Genomic DNA, 19,032 nt, shown 5'->3' with positions numbered 1-19,032 from the left:
TTAAAGTTTCCGACCGTTCATAAAAGTGATTATCGGCGTATAATTCCATTAATGAGTAGTTTGTACCGTCTGAGAGTTTTAGTGCATCGCTGGTAATTTTTCGTTTGGTATTTTAAATTACACGCATAGAACACCAGTCGAATAATTATAGATTTCGAGATCTGACAATTATTAGCGTCAGTTTCGATCCGACTGTTGATTATTTTAATTGCTGTTTGTACGATGTAGCCTTGCATTGTGATAATTATCGTAATTGATTTATTGCCAATTTGTTCAAATTTATTAAGGCCTGTGTGTATTTACGGATCGCGTATTGAGAACGTATAAATCTGTATAATATCGACAGTGGAATAATGCGAGGTTTATGCATTGTCGTTTTTTCTTCTCTTTTGCTCAGGCCGTTAACGCTGCTGCGAATCAGAAGCGCGCAAGAACGCGCATCACCGACGATCAGTTGAAAATTTTGCGAGCGCACTTCGACATAAACAACTCACCATCAGAGGAACAGATCCACGAGATGGCATCGCAGAGCGGCCTTCCACCCAAAGTCATAAAGCATTGGTTCAGAAACACGCTCTTCAAAGAGAGACAACGAAACAAAGACAGCCCGTACAACTTCAACAACCCGCCTTCGACCACACTCAATCTGGAAGAATACGAAAAGACCGGAGAAGCCAAAGTCATGCCTTTAAACAGCTCCGGGAGCTCCACGGAAGACACGAATAAAAAAAGCACGACTCCGGACACAAAAGAGATCAAAACCGAAAAGGAAGAACCTTCAGATGAACCGCAAAAATTCGAGGACAAACCACAAGAAACTGTTGACGAAAAACCCAACATTTTCAATCTCCCACCCCAAAGTCCCGCAACATCGGTGGCAAGTTCAGACAATCTCAACCTGTCTCAAGTCAGTGCCCCCTCGACTCCAAATAACCTAACCCTTACTTCAATTATCGCGTCACAACTCGGAGACACTCTCACAACAAGCACTCCCGCAATGAACATGTCGACATCATCCACTCATCATGGGTTAACAAGTCCAATGTTGCCACCCCCAAAACTCAATCAGCAAAATTTTCCTAACCCTAATAACCTTCAAGCCATGCTCCCTCTAACTCCAAATAGATGTCTCAGCCCGAATCGAGGAGACTACAGTAGCCAAAGTCAAGGTTCGTGTGGTTCCACCGGAAAAAGGGCAAATAGAACGAGATTCACCGATTATCAAATCAAAGTTTTGCAAGAGTTTTTTGAAAACAACGCTTATCCCAAAGATGACGATCTTGAATATTTATCAAAATTATTGAATTTGAGCCCTAGAGTGATCGTAGTTTGGTTTCAAAACGCCAGACAGAAGGCACGAAAAGTCTACGAGAACCAACCGGCAGTTGAACCAGCACCAGGAATCGGAGATGAAAGTGGTGCCAATCGATTTCAAAGAACTCCGGGACTGAACTATCAGTGCAAAAAATGCCTCCTCGTGTTCCAAAGATACTACGAATTGATCCGACACCAAAAAACCCACTGTTTTAAAGAAGAAGATGCCAAGAGATCGGCACAAGCACAAGCTGCTGCGGCCCAAATTGCCGCTGTTTTGAGTTCCGAAGATTCAAATTCAAGTACAATTGTTGAACAGTCGCAACAACAGCAACAACAAAACAATATCCAACACAGTCCTCAGTTACAAAACCCATCGCAAAGTCCCATCCAACCCAACCCTTCAACTACTCCCACTTCAAACAGTGGCACATACCCGTCGTCACCATCGGCCAGTGATAATAAAGAAGGTACCTTTCAATGCGACAAGTGCAATCTGGTTTTTCCGCGATTTGATTTATGGCGGGAACACCAACTCGTTCACATCATGAACCCGAATTTATTTCCGACATATCCTCCCGATTCCCCTTTTGGGATTCTCCAGCAACACGCCCAGCTGCAACAATTGAACGCGAATCTGGGGGACATGGCAAAAAATTCGGGCCAAAATATTCAACACCCGTTGATGAACATGTTGAATAATGTGTCGGGGCAAAAGAGGAAACTCGAGGAATTTGAGGTGGAAAGCGATACATCCGATCAGCCAAAAGATAAAAGATTGAGGACAACGATTTTGCCCGAACAGTTGGACTATCTGTACCAAAAGTACCAAATTGAGAGTAACCCTTCGAGGAAAATGTTGGAGAACATTGCACGAGAAGTCGGGTTAAAAAAAAGAGTGGTGCAAGTTTGGTTTCAGAATACAAGGGCTAGGGAACGAAAAGGGCAATTTCGAGCGCATGCACAAGTAATCAACAAGAGATGCCCTTTTTGCCCTGCTTTATTCAAAGTAAAATCAGCGCTAGAATCTCATTTGACGACGAAACATGCGGCTAGAGGGGAAGTCAATATTGACGCCCTCCCCGATGAGGAAGTTAGTCTAGAATCGTCTCCTAGTCTTAGCTCAGGTGGTGACAACAAATTCCAACAAAATCCGAATATGATGCCTCCACTTTTTCCCACATTGCACCCAGATATGGAAAATTCCATCAAAAAATATTACGAGGAGAGTATGAAACGCTACATTAGCGAGTTGCAAGCGCACGCTTCGTCTTCAAACGGTGATAAAAGTGAAATAAAATCAGGGAAAGAAGAGGGAGAAATTCCGCTCGATTTATCAAAACCAGTGGATTTATCGCGGCCTATGAAAGTTTCATTGGACCACGAACGAACAATTTGTGACCCTGGCCCTTTGACCGATTTAAGCGAAAGGTCACTATGTGACGAACGAAGRGATTCYATGTCTGAAACTACCGAAATTTTRGATGACGAAAGCAATCCCACTTCCCCCGCCAGCAGCACCCAAAGTAACACCCAACGTCCTCACAACAACACCGGCACCAAGCGATTTCGCACCCAAATGTCCTCCATCCAAGTCAAAGTCATGAAATCCCTTTTTTCCGACTATAAAACTCCCACAATGGCTGAATGCGAGATGTTAGGCCGCGAAATCGGACTCCCAAAACGCGTCGTCCAAGTGTGGTTCCAAAATGCGCGAGCCAAAGAAAAGAAGAGTAAAATCGCTTTGCAGAAAGTTCTCGGAGCTCCTGAGTCCGACAACCCGGTCCTTCCTGAAGACTGCAAGTTTTGCAACTTCAAATACTCGCACAAGTACTCCATCCAAGACCACATTTTCACCAAGAGTCACATTGCCAATGTTAGAATGCATCTGGAGAATACGAGTAAGGAGAGCGAGAGCGAGTTCACGGTGCCCCCGCTTCCTGGGGCGTCGACAGTCAGTGCAGACTCGACGACGAATCCTCCGCAAAACCTCAACAACAATACGCACCTTCAACTCCTCCAAATGGCCGGGATGCAAGTCCAGAAGGGAGAACAGGAAGAAAATTCCGAGACGCTGTTCCAGCAATTGTACGCGTTGGGGAATAACGCCAACTACGGGGTACAAAACCAGTACATGCACCATTCCATGTTCGGGGCTAACGGTGAGTTGTTTTCGTTTTCTTCTATTTTGAGTTATTTTGCCGCTTGCATGTCCGAAAAACGGTCAAATAAGTAGTCATCACATGTATACTTTTTTCATTAGAATAAGTATCTGAAAAGAGGGACGCCACAAAATTTATTTTGATATCTTAATTAGTACCAAAATTTTTTTCCTCCAATAAATATCGTTTTTTTTCGTGCTGATTTATTTCGTTTCATTTCTGATTTATGACACTCGATGGAATCTGAGATTCTTGAATATGTTATAAGCCGAGAATTTAATTATGGTGATACGGGTAAAGACGTGACTACTTGCTTGTAATTCTATCCAATCTTAATTGATAAAAAATACATCTTTTCGGGCGTTTGCATCTACATTATTGAATTGTTGCCTTTTCGGGCGTATGAATTGTTCCGTCTCGAAAATGAGAAATATGGATAAATATTTCACGTCCCCTTTGTGTTTCTCATATGAATTCGTAATGCGGCAAGTGTAGACCCCGTACGCGCCCCATCAATAATATATGACGCACGTCTGGGCGTCGCGGTGCTATCTCCAAGATAAGGCCTTCACAGCAATTCTTCATTTACCCCGAAAAAAGTTACAGAATCATCAATAGTGATATTGTGGCAGATTTCGATTAATTAAGCTTCACAAGAGCGAGGATAATGTTCAAAAACAATATGAAAAGTTACGGATGATTTAGATAGTTTGTTACTTCTAGAAGCAACTCTCATAATTGAAATTTTTATTCAAGTTGTTGTTTTGAAGGGGACTGTGAATAAAATTGATCTCTAGGTAGTTAATTTCTTTGGGCAATATTTCGTTAAAAATAGTATTAATTAAAATTTTCAAATACACTTTGTTCTCATGTTGTTTATAGTATTTGTTAGTTTACTGAAAGTTGCTATATTTCGTTGTTTTTTCGATTGACTCTGTGAGGACAAAACAAACTTTCTGATGTTGCAAAAAATTTAATAGACGAATTGGAGCTTTTATTATTTATAAAAACAATGTATGTAATTGCAAAGGTTAGGCGAAGATTCGTTTTCTTGCGGATTATGAATAGTATGGGCTCTTAATTAGTTCCTTGTGGGATTCCTCAGAAAATATATAAAAAAATCGTTTCAGAAGAGGAATTTTTGTGTGAAAATCGGAATTTTGTGCGCTTTGTGTCGGTTAAAATACGTGCGGATTATGGGCGGAGTTTAAAGATTCATTCTACTTTTACAATAAGACAAACAAGTAGTTTCGTTTCTATAGCTACCATATTACGCTCGTCCATTGGCCGGATTCTTGTCTTAGTCTCGGTGCAGCGGGTCGATTAAAGTCTGTTCATGCTAGCGACCCGTGTGAGAGTATCATTTTCATTAGGCAAACAGGGCCGGATCAGGTAAACCGGCTTTTGTTTGCGGCGACCAGGTGTGCGGACTTACGCCAACACTCATAACTCACGATGGCCCTTTTTCTACCTGAAACTAACGATAAATGCGTGTGCGGCGGCAGTAGTGTGTTTCCGAAACTGTTTTGTTTTATTATGTCCAATGCAGTTTTGGCGATTTATGGTTGTTTATTTTTCGGAATTGGGGAGGTAAAAGAAAGGGTTCAATTCTTTCTTCTACAAAGGGTCGAAATGAAAGACACCTTGAAGTTAGGTTTTCTTTTTATTTACTAGGAAAAGGATTGAAATACGTATCACAAAATTCTAAACGGATAAACTTAGTACCTATAGTTTCTAGTTCATGACCTGCAAATGCGAATTGAATACAAACAAAAAAATTTCTTTTGTCAATTACAAAAATCTAACTTAGCTTGAAAATCTGTGTTTACTAAAATATCTTACTTTGAAAAGAGCGTAATAAACACTAGTTTTTGAAGATATTTAGGCCCCTATTTCGTAAACATTTATTTTATTGGAGGGTACCGCCATTACTGAGCCAGTTATTGCCACTCAAAAGAGTCAGTTTAGGACTTTTAGGTATAAAATTTTTAAAATAAATTTTAAAATTTTAAGAATCTTTACACGAAACTTTTACAGTTAAAAAATTCTGTATAAAATTGTAACGGATCACCTTTTGCAAGTTGGTTTTGAAGGTTTTTGTTACTTTTTTTATTTGTAGTAACTTTTTTTAATAGTCGTAATTTTATAATAATCAATTTTTAAGAAAAGGATAAATAGTCCTTAATCCTTACTCATGAAAATTTTATTTGACGGCAAAATTCTTCGAGTATTTTAGTCTGGCTAATTAATTAGTTGTCAAATGAAGGAACCACGTCCAGTTTAGATAAACCTCCCAAAATCTGTTTATCTCGCGTTTTAGGTCGTTTTCATCTCGATAAATATTTTAATTGATCTGGAGAAAGTCAAGTGGTTGTAAAATCTCCCTCTGGTCGCTTCCTCGACGGAGTTTTGGTGTGCTTTTGTGGCCCTTTCGGCGCGTCTGATGCCTGTTTGAATATTTAAATTTGTCAGCCTTTGTCCGTCCATCCATAAGCAAATGACTAACCTTAGAATTGCTAATTATCCAAGATGGCCGTCTGTAGATGTCAAAACATGGTCGCGGAATCTGAAAAAATCCGCTCGTTAATTTGGGCTCCCGTCGACTATTGATTATTGATGGCTGACAGATCCAAGATTGACGAGTCTAAATCTTCGGTCTTTTGGCAGTGACTTTTTCGGCGCATTCCGCTTTTTGCCGCCGCGTTCGGCGACGATTTCGCGAAAATCCGCGGATCAGCCGGTAATTTACGGCCCCGAGGCCTCGGACCATCTGGTAGAAGAGGACGACGGCGTGAATTAAACTCGAACCGGACCATAAATTATAGTATAGTTATTTACCGAGCTTCCAGCCGACCAGGTCGGTGTTGGGCGACGGCCCATGATGGGCACCTCAGACGTACAGGTGACTGAATGGACGAACTTATAATACTTAAAACCAACGCGTTACTCGAGATGTTAATATAAATAATAATAAGTCTAAAGTCGTCGCTTTAAAGCCGGCTAATGGCCGAAGAACGCAACTATATTACAACTATTCATTTCCATTTGTTTGAAGATGAGCACCCACGCGAGAGTATCGCGAAATGCTGGACCACTTCATGATTTTTTTAAAGACGATAAATTACGATAAATTGGGTTTATAAATCATGAACGAGAGCCAATTGTGAAAAATTTTTAAGGTGAAAGAAAGCTGGGAGGGGACTGACAAGTCGAGATTCACGGTGACCGAGTTTAGACAATTGCATTGTCTAAAGAATTTTTTTATTTATTTTAATAATCTTTAAATACAATTGATAAAAGGACCGAGCTCTCAAAGACATGTTAAATAACTATTAAACAATAAAATTCCTTTAAGGAAATATTGCTTTGAGCAAAAATACCTATAATAAAAAATTTATTCTTCTTTGTGGAAACGATAGTGGGACATCCATCTATCACTTTTTTTTAATTTACATTAAGCAAAATGTCTGACATAAATTTTAAAAATAAGACAACTAGGAATTATTATTTTTTATCTCAAAGTCTTTTTTGTGAAAGTTCATATCTTACATTGTAGCTAATTTCTAAACAAATTGATAATTTGTGGGAATTTGAGTTTTGTATTAATGGTTTCAAATTTTAAAAAACAATCAAAAGCTTCAAACAACTTTATTAATTTATCTATAAAAAAATATCTTGACAGCTTGATTTGGAGGCTCTGTACTTATATATTTGTAATTTTAATAAATATTTTTTTGTCGTTACTGGGACAAACAATAAATATTGTAATATGATTCATAGTTTCTAACGGTTTATAAAACTCGTACTACAAACACCAACAAATCACTAAATTAATTATCAATTTTAATTCATTGTAAAAGTGATAATCATGGAAATTTTGGAACCGCCCGCCCTGTTATTTTTGGATCCGTTTCGTGGCACGAAAGTGGTCCTACATTCGGTTTTTTAATTATTTTAAATCGCCTCAACGACCATAAGAATAAACTTTAGTCATAGTCCCATAATTCATGCCTCGGCCCGCCTCAGGCGTCCATTTTACATCCACTTGACTTTCTCTCAACAAGCAACATCAATTAATTACCGAAATGTCCTGAAAAATGATTACGAATTCGTATTTTTTACAGTTAGTTAGTATCAAATTTCGTGTTCGAGTTGGAGTTTTTGGTCTAAGTATCGATTTGTGTGTTTTTACGGCCCGGTCTCGTCCGTCCGTTTTCCCTTGTGTGACGGATTCCGTCCATGTATGGCGATTGCAACTCCACCGTCCGGAATATTAACAATTCATATCGTTTACCGCGACGTGATGCACGTCCAGAGACACGCCACACTCGTAAATAAAGCCGGCATCCTGCAGGCGTTGCCCGGAGCGGCCCCGGAGCCCGATTCGAGGTGGTTCCTAATTATCCTTTTTCCGGGCATACATCCAATCCAGTCGGGGCCCACGCCGGCTAATTGGCGGATGTTCTACGTGTACATCGGAGGCGGCGTCGATTAAGGCCTGCGCCATGCTAACCAACCCGGGCTCCGCCGCCCCCAGATTCATTACTTATTTAGCAACGCACACCCGGATTGAGGATTTTAATTAACAATGACCTCTCGGATTGTTAATTATGTAATCGCGGCTTGATTAGTTAATTGTTGCCGAGGCCTTGGACACTATTAAACCTCATCAGAGATATTTGAATATTTAGGAGTAACCTTCACGGAGTGTGAGTCGCGAACCGGAAAATTTCGTACATCGGGACACTGTCGAAAAACGAGCTAGAAAACTAATTAAAAATATCGGCAAGTGCGGTTTTGACGTGGCTATTGTCGTCAACGAATCGTAATTAAAATGTCAGTAAACAACACGAAATAATAGATTCAAGGCTCAAGGCTTGTAATTTTTATAAATAATGACTCGAATTTTTCAGAATTTGAAAGAAATGGATTTCTACGTTTGATCTCTTTGTTGAATGAGGTTTGGCCGCTTCAAAATTTGCTTTTCCGTTAGTTTATTTAAATGAGTGTTTGCTGAGGGGTCGCTCTCTTCGCTCCGAATCCGCCGATAAATTCCTCCGGGTCGTTCTTAGCTTCAATAGCCAATATCGGCTCACATATGAAGTATTTAAATTTGGGCATGCCGCTTTCGCATACCCTAAAGCCATCGACGCCCCAAGAGATAGAACGCGAATTTAAAATATTCCAATTTGCTCGGACGCAGATAAGTTAGCGTGCAGTCGATCGAGCACTTTGCCGACCCGGAAAGGTCCCGGAATTCTCGGCGACGCATCTGGTCGACTATGCTCCGACTGCCACCCCTGTTTAAGTATCGCCATTTCTTTGAATCGCTTAAATTGTCTCTAAAATAAATCGAATCCAACTCTCGAGAAATGGCGAGACGTCAGTCCCCGAAGTGCCGGAAAAAATCCCCTTAATTATAATCGAGTTGCCATTATTTCGGCTAAATGGTGTCATCAGACGCGGATAACGGCCGAATGATGATCGAAGGGCACATAAACAAGGCATAATTCGGGCTGGGTATGCTGGATGGTGATTCCGGGGATGGTTGGCATTCCTAGGCCGTTGCCGGAGTTTATTGCCGGAGATGTCGGGAATGCGACTTACATCACTTGCCGGACATGCCATAATCCCAATTCTCGGAGCTTTTTACAACGAGCTAGAGCTTTTTCAACGTATCGACGGATTTTAACACGAGGGTTTTTGCCGCAGGTGGCTCCAAAAAACAAATTCACATTTTAAGATCTACACAGGGATTTTTAGCAACATCTTCTGCAAACTTAAATGTTTAATTTCAAACATCATAAACCGGGTGTTTGGACCAAAGTGTGGTCATAAAATAAATTTCAAAGTTTGGTTTTACAACTCATGGACAATAGAGGGTCTTTGGCAATAAGCCGCTCCTAAATATCCCCAAGTCAAACTTCTTAAAATTTTATAATCCCCGAGTCGTCAACTCAATATTTGAGAAATTTTACCCAAACGTCTTGAAATCTTTGCAATTCCTTGCTATTTTTTGTGATTAGAGTCGTCGTATTTCGCGTATATTGAGCCGTCGCTTTTTACACATTGCATTTCACCCCCGTTTTTAATCGCGTTCGAAGCGTCGTCAAAATGAAACTCGACATCTCTACCGAAATTAAAACTCGCGAATCTCGGCTTATTTGAAATTCCGCGGTGTTTGCGCGCTCTATATAACCCCGTCGGAATTGTAACGCGATGGCTGGTAATCTAAGCACAGTCACCCCGAGGGCGTCCATGGAAAATACTCGAAAACGAAAAAATACAATCTCCCTATGAAGCGAAGCATGTAATGAATTTCAGCTTCTTTTTTATCCGGTGCGCCAGACGATAACCCGTGTTCCGCTCCGGCGATATCCTGATCCTCACATTGACATATGAGAATCGAGGGTGGATCCCAAGATTTTTAATATTCGCAATATTGGCGAGAACCAACCGAATTTTTCCAATTAAGGAGGCAACGATGTTTTTTTAATGCGGTAGCCAAATTCTTAAGACGAAATTTCCGCGCTGATGATGATTAAATCATCCGGTTAGTTAGGCAGGGCCGGAGCCGTGGGCATGGCGATGTTATTGGAGATATTGATTGATTAACACACGGCTTCTTCGGACGAGAGGGTAGCGCTGCCAGGTGATGAGATACACATCGAAAAAAGGCGCTTTTTCGACACGAATAACCACTGAATTTGAATAAACAGCTTCTACGGGAGTAAACTTGCCAGGCTGTTCCGGCCAAGATTGATGTCTTTGTCATTAATAAATTAATAACAGAAATATAGACGAAAATTTTAGTTGATACTAAATCTGGAAACACTTTCGTTCCATTAAGGAGTATTCAGGTAATTTTGTAATTGGAGACACTCTGTCAAAGTTTCTGGGAATGGCCTCACCCGTTTGACTTTTGAGAAATTCTTGTTTATATTAGCAACCCTAATGAGGTCTGATGGCCGTTCAGTCCGTCCAATAAACCATCACCGCTTTGGCAAGCTGTAAAACTGAGCGCAAATATCAAAGGTACCGCACGAAAAATTTCGTTATTTTCAAATCCGGGTCTCTGGATTAGTCCCAACGAGACAAACAATGGCAATAAAGCATTGTTATTTCGTCTGTTCGGCCGGTACATTCCCGGGGCAGCACTCACCCCATCCATTCACCCCGATTATTGACAATTTTAAAATTAATGTCGCCGATAAATCTCATTTTAAAAAAACCTCCGCTGATATAGTTTTTCTTCCCACAATATCAGAAACGCTCCCGTTATGGAGGGTGCGATGAGGGGACGCTTTTCGCCGTTTTAATACCAAATAAACTACGCTTCTACACCATTAATCATTTAGCGCACAATGCGTAGTTAGGGGATTTTGCATGAAAAGTATTTTTTTCAGCACAAAGAATCTAATGGGCGACGCGGACAAAAGCGTAAATTCGTCGATCCGCCGAATTGATGAATCGCACACGCACGTCATAATTTTCTGTTACACACACACACACACACTGTTGTCTCGCATTCCTTTAGTTTTGTTACCTGGGCACCCACAATGTACTACCCGGTAACAAAAGATACGAAAATCCGTCTTTTGTCCACTTACCTGGCCAACGGAATTCAATATTGTCCCGAAGGTCCCAGCAGCATCTATTAAAAATCAAAAGCAACAAGAACAAAACTGAAGAAGGACCACCGAGGACCAACACGTGAGCTTATCGGGACCCTAATCGGAACGAATTTAACTAAAATCCCAATCAGCAAAATTCTCAGAACGCTCTGGTCTCTCAGGTGTTCCGCAAGGATTACAACGCTTTTGTTCTTTGAGCTTTCGAGTTTTGAAAAATTAGTAATTGTCAATGATACTTTTTTCTCTTTAGAGCTTTCACGCTTCATTTCTGTTGAAATTCCACCCATTTTAGCATCTCGCGCGTTATTTACCGGAAGTAATGTCGCCTTCGATTTCGGTCTCGTGTGTGTGTTAACTAGACGGGGTCCCTCCTCATTTGAATATAAAGAAATGCAGTCCATTCTATTTAAAATGTAGAATCTGAGGGTCGGACAAAAAAGCGCAGTCAGTTCGGGAGAATTGAAAAGGATTTAATGTGAAAAGTTGAAATTTATAGCTACAGAACAATGATACCAGTTTTTATGGATTTAAATTATTGGCTAAGTTTGGTAATTTAAGGCGTCGCTTGTTTAACTATTTTATACGGGAGAAGCGGCTCGAGAAATCGCACCTTTAAACGATTTTTTTCCTAGCAGAGATAAGGGAAAAACAGCAAAATTAACTTTCGAAGTTGGAGTAGTTTATGACACGCCGGGGGCAAAATAAAACCACAAAAGGGAAAAATGATTTAACMAAAATTTTAAACATCGAAACGTAAAAGCACTTTTTAAAATGTCATTTTCCATTGCTGTTTATTTGTATTTTACTATTGCTTTAGTTTCAAAATACAGTTAAATATCAAACAGTCGAAATACATAAATTAGCTTTGCACTATACCTAGAAGATATGAACAAAGAAACTAACTCGTTTGTTTATCGGCCATTAATAAACCTGGACGATTAACGCGCTCGTTACGCTCACGACTTTCGAGTGTCGTTCTTATTGACAAAAAAATTAGACGGAACATTAAGTTTTAAAATCTAATTCGATAATAATTTTCATTTAAGATTTGTATTAGTGAGAAATTATTATTTTGTAGTTTGTAGTAAAAATTTCCAAATTCAATTTATGAGGGTGATGAAGAAATGGACGCATTTTGTCCGATTTGGTTATTTTCGGTTTTCTTTTTCCAAGAGGGAGGAAAAAGGCGTTTGGGGGTGGCATAAAATAATTCATTTTTGACTGATTGAGTTTAAATTTCGCTCGACTGCCGAATCGCTCCCTCCAGGTCAGATCTGCCCATTCACGCCCTTGTCCCTTTTACCTGAATCCGGCGTTACAAATTAGCCTTGTGGAAGAAACACCCTAAACAAATACGACACATCCGGTCCCTCTCATTTGAATGGTTCCTTTGATAAATCGTTATCATCGCGAATACACACATATTCCCTCTTTACAAAAAAAATCGTTTGGCGTGGCTGCCGAGATTTATGATAATCGAAGAAATCGGGTTTGTAATGGCGTGAGATGTTCGTAGACAATAGACAATAAAAAATAAATTATAACCAAACCTTTGAGAGTACCTTACGTTTATTTAATACCAACTAATCATGCAACATTTAAATATAAAATGCCCTGTACGCGGTGGTACGTGTTTTAAATAAACCACCCCCAAACCAGCCCGATACTTGATTGAGTGCGCCCTCTTATCAGGGAGATAAACGCGCATTTTTGTCATGCCATGCCATTTTACCATTTTAAGCATGTTGGTTGATTTTTATTTATTTTTTTATTTTTTGAATGTTTCACACTTGAGTCTGAGGTTAAGCGACCCTGACGTGCTTAAAACCAAAGTCTATTTAATTCGATTGTATCATTTTTTTGTTTCTTATGGTTGTTTTTTTCAATATTTCAGCGTACGATGCGTCTCAATGCGACTATGGACCGATACTGGCCTCAATGGCAAAGGTCAGTAGTGAATTTTTTTACAACTTTAAGCACGCAGGGTCACACTTGTTATAAATATGTACCACCAAACATCAAACATCAAAATCTGTAACAAGAAATATATTTATAACAAGTTTTCACCCGATTTATTGCACGGATCTTCCATTCAACTTATTGCTCATTAGCTTGCAGTGTTTTAACTCGGTAGTGGTGGCAACATTGTCTACACATGATATACGACATTTTATCCTGTCAACACTGTTATTATCTCGCTTCGAGCACACTTTAACTCACCTAGACAGCACTAACCCATCTCAACCAGTTTTGAAGCCACCCTTAAAACAAGCAAACTCGCTAATTACCTCCAAAGCAACCCTTTCGACGCAACAAGTGGCCGTTAAAGGGTAGCGGATGTTAATTCCGGTCTCGGCACCTAATTAAAAGCGTCAATTAAGCATCGCGGCGCGGATTAAATGCTTAATTCGTCAAGGACAAACTCAGTGAGGGAAAGATAAGAGGGAGAGCTTTTTTATGTGATGATATTAAAAGGGAGAAGGGAAAAAAATGAGTCACGACTTTAAAAATATTGATCGGTCAGAAGGATCACATCCTTGCCGACAAACTTACCAATTTCCGATAAGCAAGGGACGCTACGCTAATTTCGTTTTCACATATTCAGCGCGTCTCCACCCAGAAAAGGAAATTCGATACGTGCGCGAGCTTTTTATGCCCGGACGTGGATTTTTTCAGGAGCGAGGAGGGGTGTGGCGGCAATTAAAACGGCAGGTGATATGGATAATGGAAAAATAACAGGTGGAATAGCAAAAAGCTCAAATTTTGTAATTAACAGGGTAACGTTTAGTACCTATACAAGGATATGAGCCACAAAAAGGAAGATAGAAATTGCAATTCGTGTTTATCGGATTTTTCATTTCTTTACATTTTGAATAAAATCGAAGTGCTATTAAAAAGTTTGGTAAAAATATTTTATGATTATTGCCTCGAGCGGCTTCTTCCCGAATAAATTAGTTATCGATCGGTATCCCGTGTAATTCTTTGGTGGGGTCCATAAACAATAGTGAGCATCGTAGAAAATTGCGTCGGAGCCACTTTTTAATTATATCGCGGTTTTGATTAAAAAATCCCGGAGTCACATAAAAAATAAATTGCCTATTTAATTGCAGCGGTTCTCTGGAGTGTTGGGCGTTTTTCGATTGAGTCTGTCGGGAGTGAATGTTTGGTCGACTGTAAAGCGAGGGCGAGGGTTTCTTAAAATTTACTTTTTCGCTCCGCGAGTTATAATAGCGAAGGGAGGGTTGCCTTGGGGTGAGATATGGATTTTTGCTTCCGAGACGCAGTTTTTCTGAATTATAAAATATCTTCGTTCGTTTCGTATTGAAAGAAAGTTGCTTTTAATTTGTCGCTGAGAGAGGCACAGGAAGACGTGTCCCAAACCAGCGGATGTGACGGAGGGACTAATTATAGTGTGAACCCGCTCTTAACAAATTGTAATTAGTACCTTAATAGGGATACAGTAGTTAAACTAATTACGTAAACAATTTACACCAGTTATTGTGACAGAGCGGAGGCGTTCTGATCTATTACGCTTTAGATAAACAAACGTATAGTTCACGCGTCAATATTAATTGTGAACGGGACCTAAGACATTCGGAATTGAACCGATGACAGTGACAGATAACCAATTTAGAAAGATTACACTGCACAAATGTTTGTGTTGTCGATCGAATTGCTTTTCCTTTAAGATGATTATGCTCGGGGAATAAAAAATGAACAGGACGGGGGGTGGAGACATTCAATTTACCAAACACAATTTTTTCAATTAATATGTACGTACAACGGTTCTCATCTCGTTCGACAAGAGAACAAACACATTTTCACACAGTGAAATGGCGCTTCAAAATTTTTGGAAAACTGTTTGAATTCGTTTCTTGTACCCCAAATTCAAAACCGGAATTACTCGTTTGTTAGAAGACTGGCTCGGAGTGTTACCAACGCAATTAATTTTTTAATAACTTATTCGAGTTATTATTAGCTTGCGTATCAAATGCGACGAAAAAAAAAATAATTAAAAATTATTGTGCACGTGCTGACTAATCTAGGCTCGGCTACCTATAGTCTATCTGACAGCTTTAGATAAAATATTGACTGCTTTCTTGTGGCTTAATTAATTGTATATAGCCATGCTTTGGTTATTTATTACGAATTTAGCATTCGCTTTACTTGGCAATATTAAATACTTAATTGAAATAGTGTTGAAAAATTTCGTAATTTATGTTATGAAAAGATTTCAGTTGGTTGTACGTGTGCGCCAGTGTGTGTAACAAGCGGAACCACCTATTCACCATTTCCTGTGTCTCGTAGTCTGATTAATAAAGTCCGAAAGGTTTATCGTGTGTAGCTGATTAGTCCGTATTTAAAATCCATAAAGTCCTAACGGCCTCCCATTAAAAATACTCCACACGTTCCGAAATAAATAAAGAACGCCATTAGAATCGTATACAGGAGATAACATACTTGTCAATACATTAAACTGAACATTCAACATAGACGAACAACTGTTGTGCCAACATTCGAATCGTCCGTCAACCTCCTGAATAATTCTCTGGCCGAATGGAATTGAGGCAAGCCCAATGTAACGTAGTCTTGTATAAATTTGTATCACAGTTGTGTCTTAGATTGAGTCTGATTAAAATGTAGTTAAGACTCGGCCCACTCAATCACAACAACATTTATTTTCAGTCGACGACTCGGATCAATGACTGCAAACAGAACTGTACTCGCATAAATTACCGGACTAATTGCTTATCACACTGATTAGAACCAGCCGGGTCTCTTGTTGCTGCGACCAATGGGGGCGCCACAATAAAAATTTCAACCATTCGCTTATGCTTGCTTGTTCGTTCGCGCGATTCGCTTATTCGCCTTGTCGTTTTCGTTAGTTTGAGTTTGTGTTTTCCGTTGTTGCAGGGGGAGCCGGAGGACTGCTTCTAGACACCGGTTCCGGTCCGTCGTTCCTGCCGCTGCCCGCGCCCGTCCTCGAGCAGGTGGCGGCGGGCAACTCCGAGCCCGGCGTCACATCGCTGAAACTGCCCGAGCCGCAACAACACCACCACCAGAAGCCCTCCGACGTGTCAATCCGCGAGACGGACGTGGAGGTGTGCTTCGTGTGCAAGAAGTGCCGTCTGGCATTCCCGGGCGAGTCGCCCTTGCTGGTGCATCAGCGACAGTGCTACGGGGGTAATCAGGAGGGTCGCGGCGCCTTCCGCATCGTGCAGACGGGCTACGAGTGCAAGTCGTGCAATGGTGATCGTTTCAAAAATCTGCTGGAGTTGCGGCGGCATTGCGACTCCGAGGCCCACCTCAAGGCCAAGTTGCCGCCACCGGCTGAGTCGCCGCTCAGCCACGAGATGGAGGACGTCGTCAACCAGATTACGCTGCTGGCGGCACGGGCGGCGCAAGAGGCGGCGCCCGATCCTAACTCCAACACCTTTGAGCGCAAGGGGCGGTTTTTGCCGCCACCGCCAGACTCCGTCGCGCAGCCCCTCACCACCGGACACTAATAGGAACAGGACACGAGAACGCCAACTACCACGTAATAAGCAATTTTTCGAAATCATTCAGATATATTTACAGCTGATTCTATATTTTTGAACGTTATCATGGATATGTTTTGTTTTATCGTAGATGTGTCAGTGTAGTTGTGTATATGTTGTATAGTCGAGTAGGTCCGATGATTCCTATTGCAACGTATAGTTACTATGAGTTGTGCGCGCGATCCCAGTCGAGGTCACGTGTCGGTCACGTGTCAAGTCACGTGGTGGCTTGACTTGACCTGACCAATGCGGACCGGACAGGGCCAAGTTCCTCACTTTCTGTGTATATCAAACTGCGACAATGTTCCTATCGAGATGTAGATAAACTGCATGCGGCGCCCAGGAGGGTCCACGGGCTCCTGGAGCCCAGTAAAACAAGTTCCTATCGGCCACGTTCCTACAGTTCCTCAAACGACTCGCAACGGACGTGGCCGCTTTTTTATTCATTATTATTATTAAAAAATAAAAAACGATAAATTATTAAAACAAAAAAAACTTTTATTATTATTGACACTAATTATTAAAAAAATGAAAAGTTGATAAGGCAAATGCTGTATTTATCATATATATGTATATGTAACTATATCAGCTGGTAAGAGAACACGGACGCCCGCTTTCATGGTCTCACCCAAATCCACCCTCGTGCCAGCAGTGAAATTGGTTCCTACTAATTACTAATAATCGATACGGTGTTTTAAGTAATAATAGTTATTATGTTTTAAAAAAAGTTGGTTTTCACCGGCATTGTACGTATATATAGTAGTAGATATATATTTAAAATTTTAAATATATTCTAGGTTACGTATCCAAAATAACTCAAAACTGGGAAATACTTCGGTATGACCTGCCTCGCATCTAGTGAGTTTCTTTGGAACTAAGTGTGATTGTTGATATAGCGCGGTTCTGGGACCGCCCTCAGCCCGTCCGTCCCCCGATCCACCTCCCACTCCCCCGTGTCGGGTCGGGGGCGGCCCTAGCTCCAACTAGCAATGCTAAGTGAATGTGACACGTGGGTCACCACGCCCACTCTGACGTATTACACGATTATTATTACTATTCATATTATTATATTATTATTGCTATGTATAGAGCAGTCAGTGTGTATTTATTGACTTTGTTTGAGTACTGCTGGACTCGGTCCGCAACGTGGTTCCTAATCTATTTCATATCGCAGATGTTGACTTTTTATACATTTCTCTCCACTTCTTTCGCTCTCTAATCTCAATACTCGCTCTCATACATAACGCTTCATCTGTTTACAAAGATGCAGAACTAACACGCATGCTCTCCCTATTTTTCCCGCTCCGATTTTGAATTTGTTTTACTGGTCCCATGTTATTTTTTGTTTTTTTTTTGTGTATGTGTACATATTGTTTGAKGCCCCCAGGACCCTCTTTTTGTTGTTGTTTTATCCTGCGTGCAGACATCTCGTCCTAAGCCCCAATGAACGGATTATCGTTTGAATATTTTTTTTGTATAGCCAGTAATATGTATCATAAGGACATATCCGTTGCATCTTTGTAAATAAATCACTCGCGCTGATGACAATGTAGGTCTAAGTGTTGACGCATGTATAAATTATTTTAAGGTTAGCTTTTATTTTAGATGATGATTTATTTACGTTCGCCGCGTAAGACTTGACAAACAGTGATTTAGGTTAAGTTTTACATAAATCTTGCATAGATAAAACTAATTTATTTTTCTCTCCCCACCGATTTTGTGATGTAAATATTTAATTATTTAAGTTTTTAATTTTAAACTTTTGCGACTGCGTATGTGTGAGAGAGTGACCGCTCGGTTTTTGCGAAGCGGTTTGCCGCTTCGTCGCTATGCTGCTACCAACTAAAATACTGTTTTATTTAAATAAATGAAAGTGAAAATTATTTGTTCATAATTGTTATGAATGCTCTGATTTTTTATACAGTTTCATATTGTGAGCTGACAAAATAATGTGGATTGTTTTTTATTTTCTCATTTTTATACAAAGAAAATCTCATTTTTTATTTCAAACAACAAAAACATACAATAAACAAAGATTCCGTTATTTTTTCAGACAAACCTGACGATGAATATTAATAATAATAATTACTAGGTAAATGTTTGTATCCTACGGCTTAAGCCGCTCTCAATTTGTGAGTGTATATGAAAGTCAAAATAAACTACATAGTTTATCATAAATCCCTTGTCTTTTATTCATCAAAATCCCGATTCTAACCCAACTCACGGTAAGTATGCTCAGATTTAAAGCGGATGAGCGACCAGTGGCGTGCTGCCGTTTTAAACAATCGGATTAACATTTATTGGAGTGGAATGACGCTTAAGTAAGCTCTTATCCAATTAAGCGTAGATCGAAGAGACTGGATACTATCCAGCTATTTAAAT

General features: G+C 40.2%; 1 protein-coding gene across 1 annotated transcript in view; it reads left to right on the top strand.

The window, feature by feature from the left end:
• Positions 1 to 18,828, top strand: part of LOC123015077 (zinc finger homeobox protein 4) — a 42,670-nt gene extending 23,842 nt beyond the window's left edge. Inside the window, 2 exon segments of the mRNA XM_044414530.1 lie at positions 398 to 3,476; positions 16,025 to 18,828. Coding sequence (XP_044270465.1) covers positions 398 to 3,476; positions 16,025 to 16,617 — 3,672 coding nt within the window. The 3' untranslated portion in view covers positions 16,618 to 18,828.
• The last annotated feature ends 204 nt before the right edge of the window (positions 18,829 to 19,032 follow it).

The sequence above is a fragment of the Tribolium madens genome, unplaced genomic scaffold (genome assembly GCF_015345945.1).
Source record: "Tribolium madens isolate multiple individuals breed KSU strain unplaced genomic scaffold, Tmad_KSU_1.1 Scaffold_97;HRSCAF=244;Tcas5.2_LG3a, whole genome shotgun sequence".
Lineage (NCBI taxonomy): Eukaryota > Metazoa > Arthropoda > Insecta > Coleoptera > Tenebrionidae > Tribolium > Tribolium madens.
The sequence above is the reverse complement of the archived record's forward strand: the minus strand, read 5'-3'. Positions and strand labels throughout refer to the sequence as shown.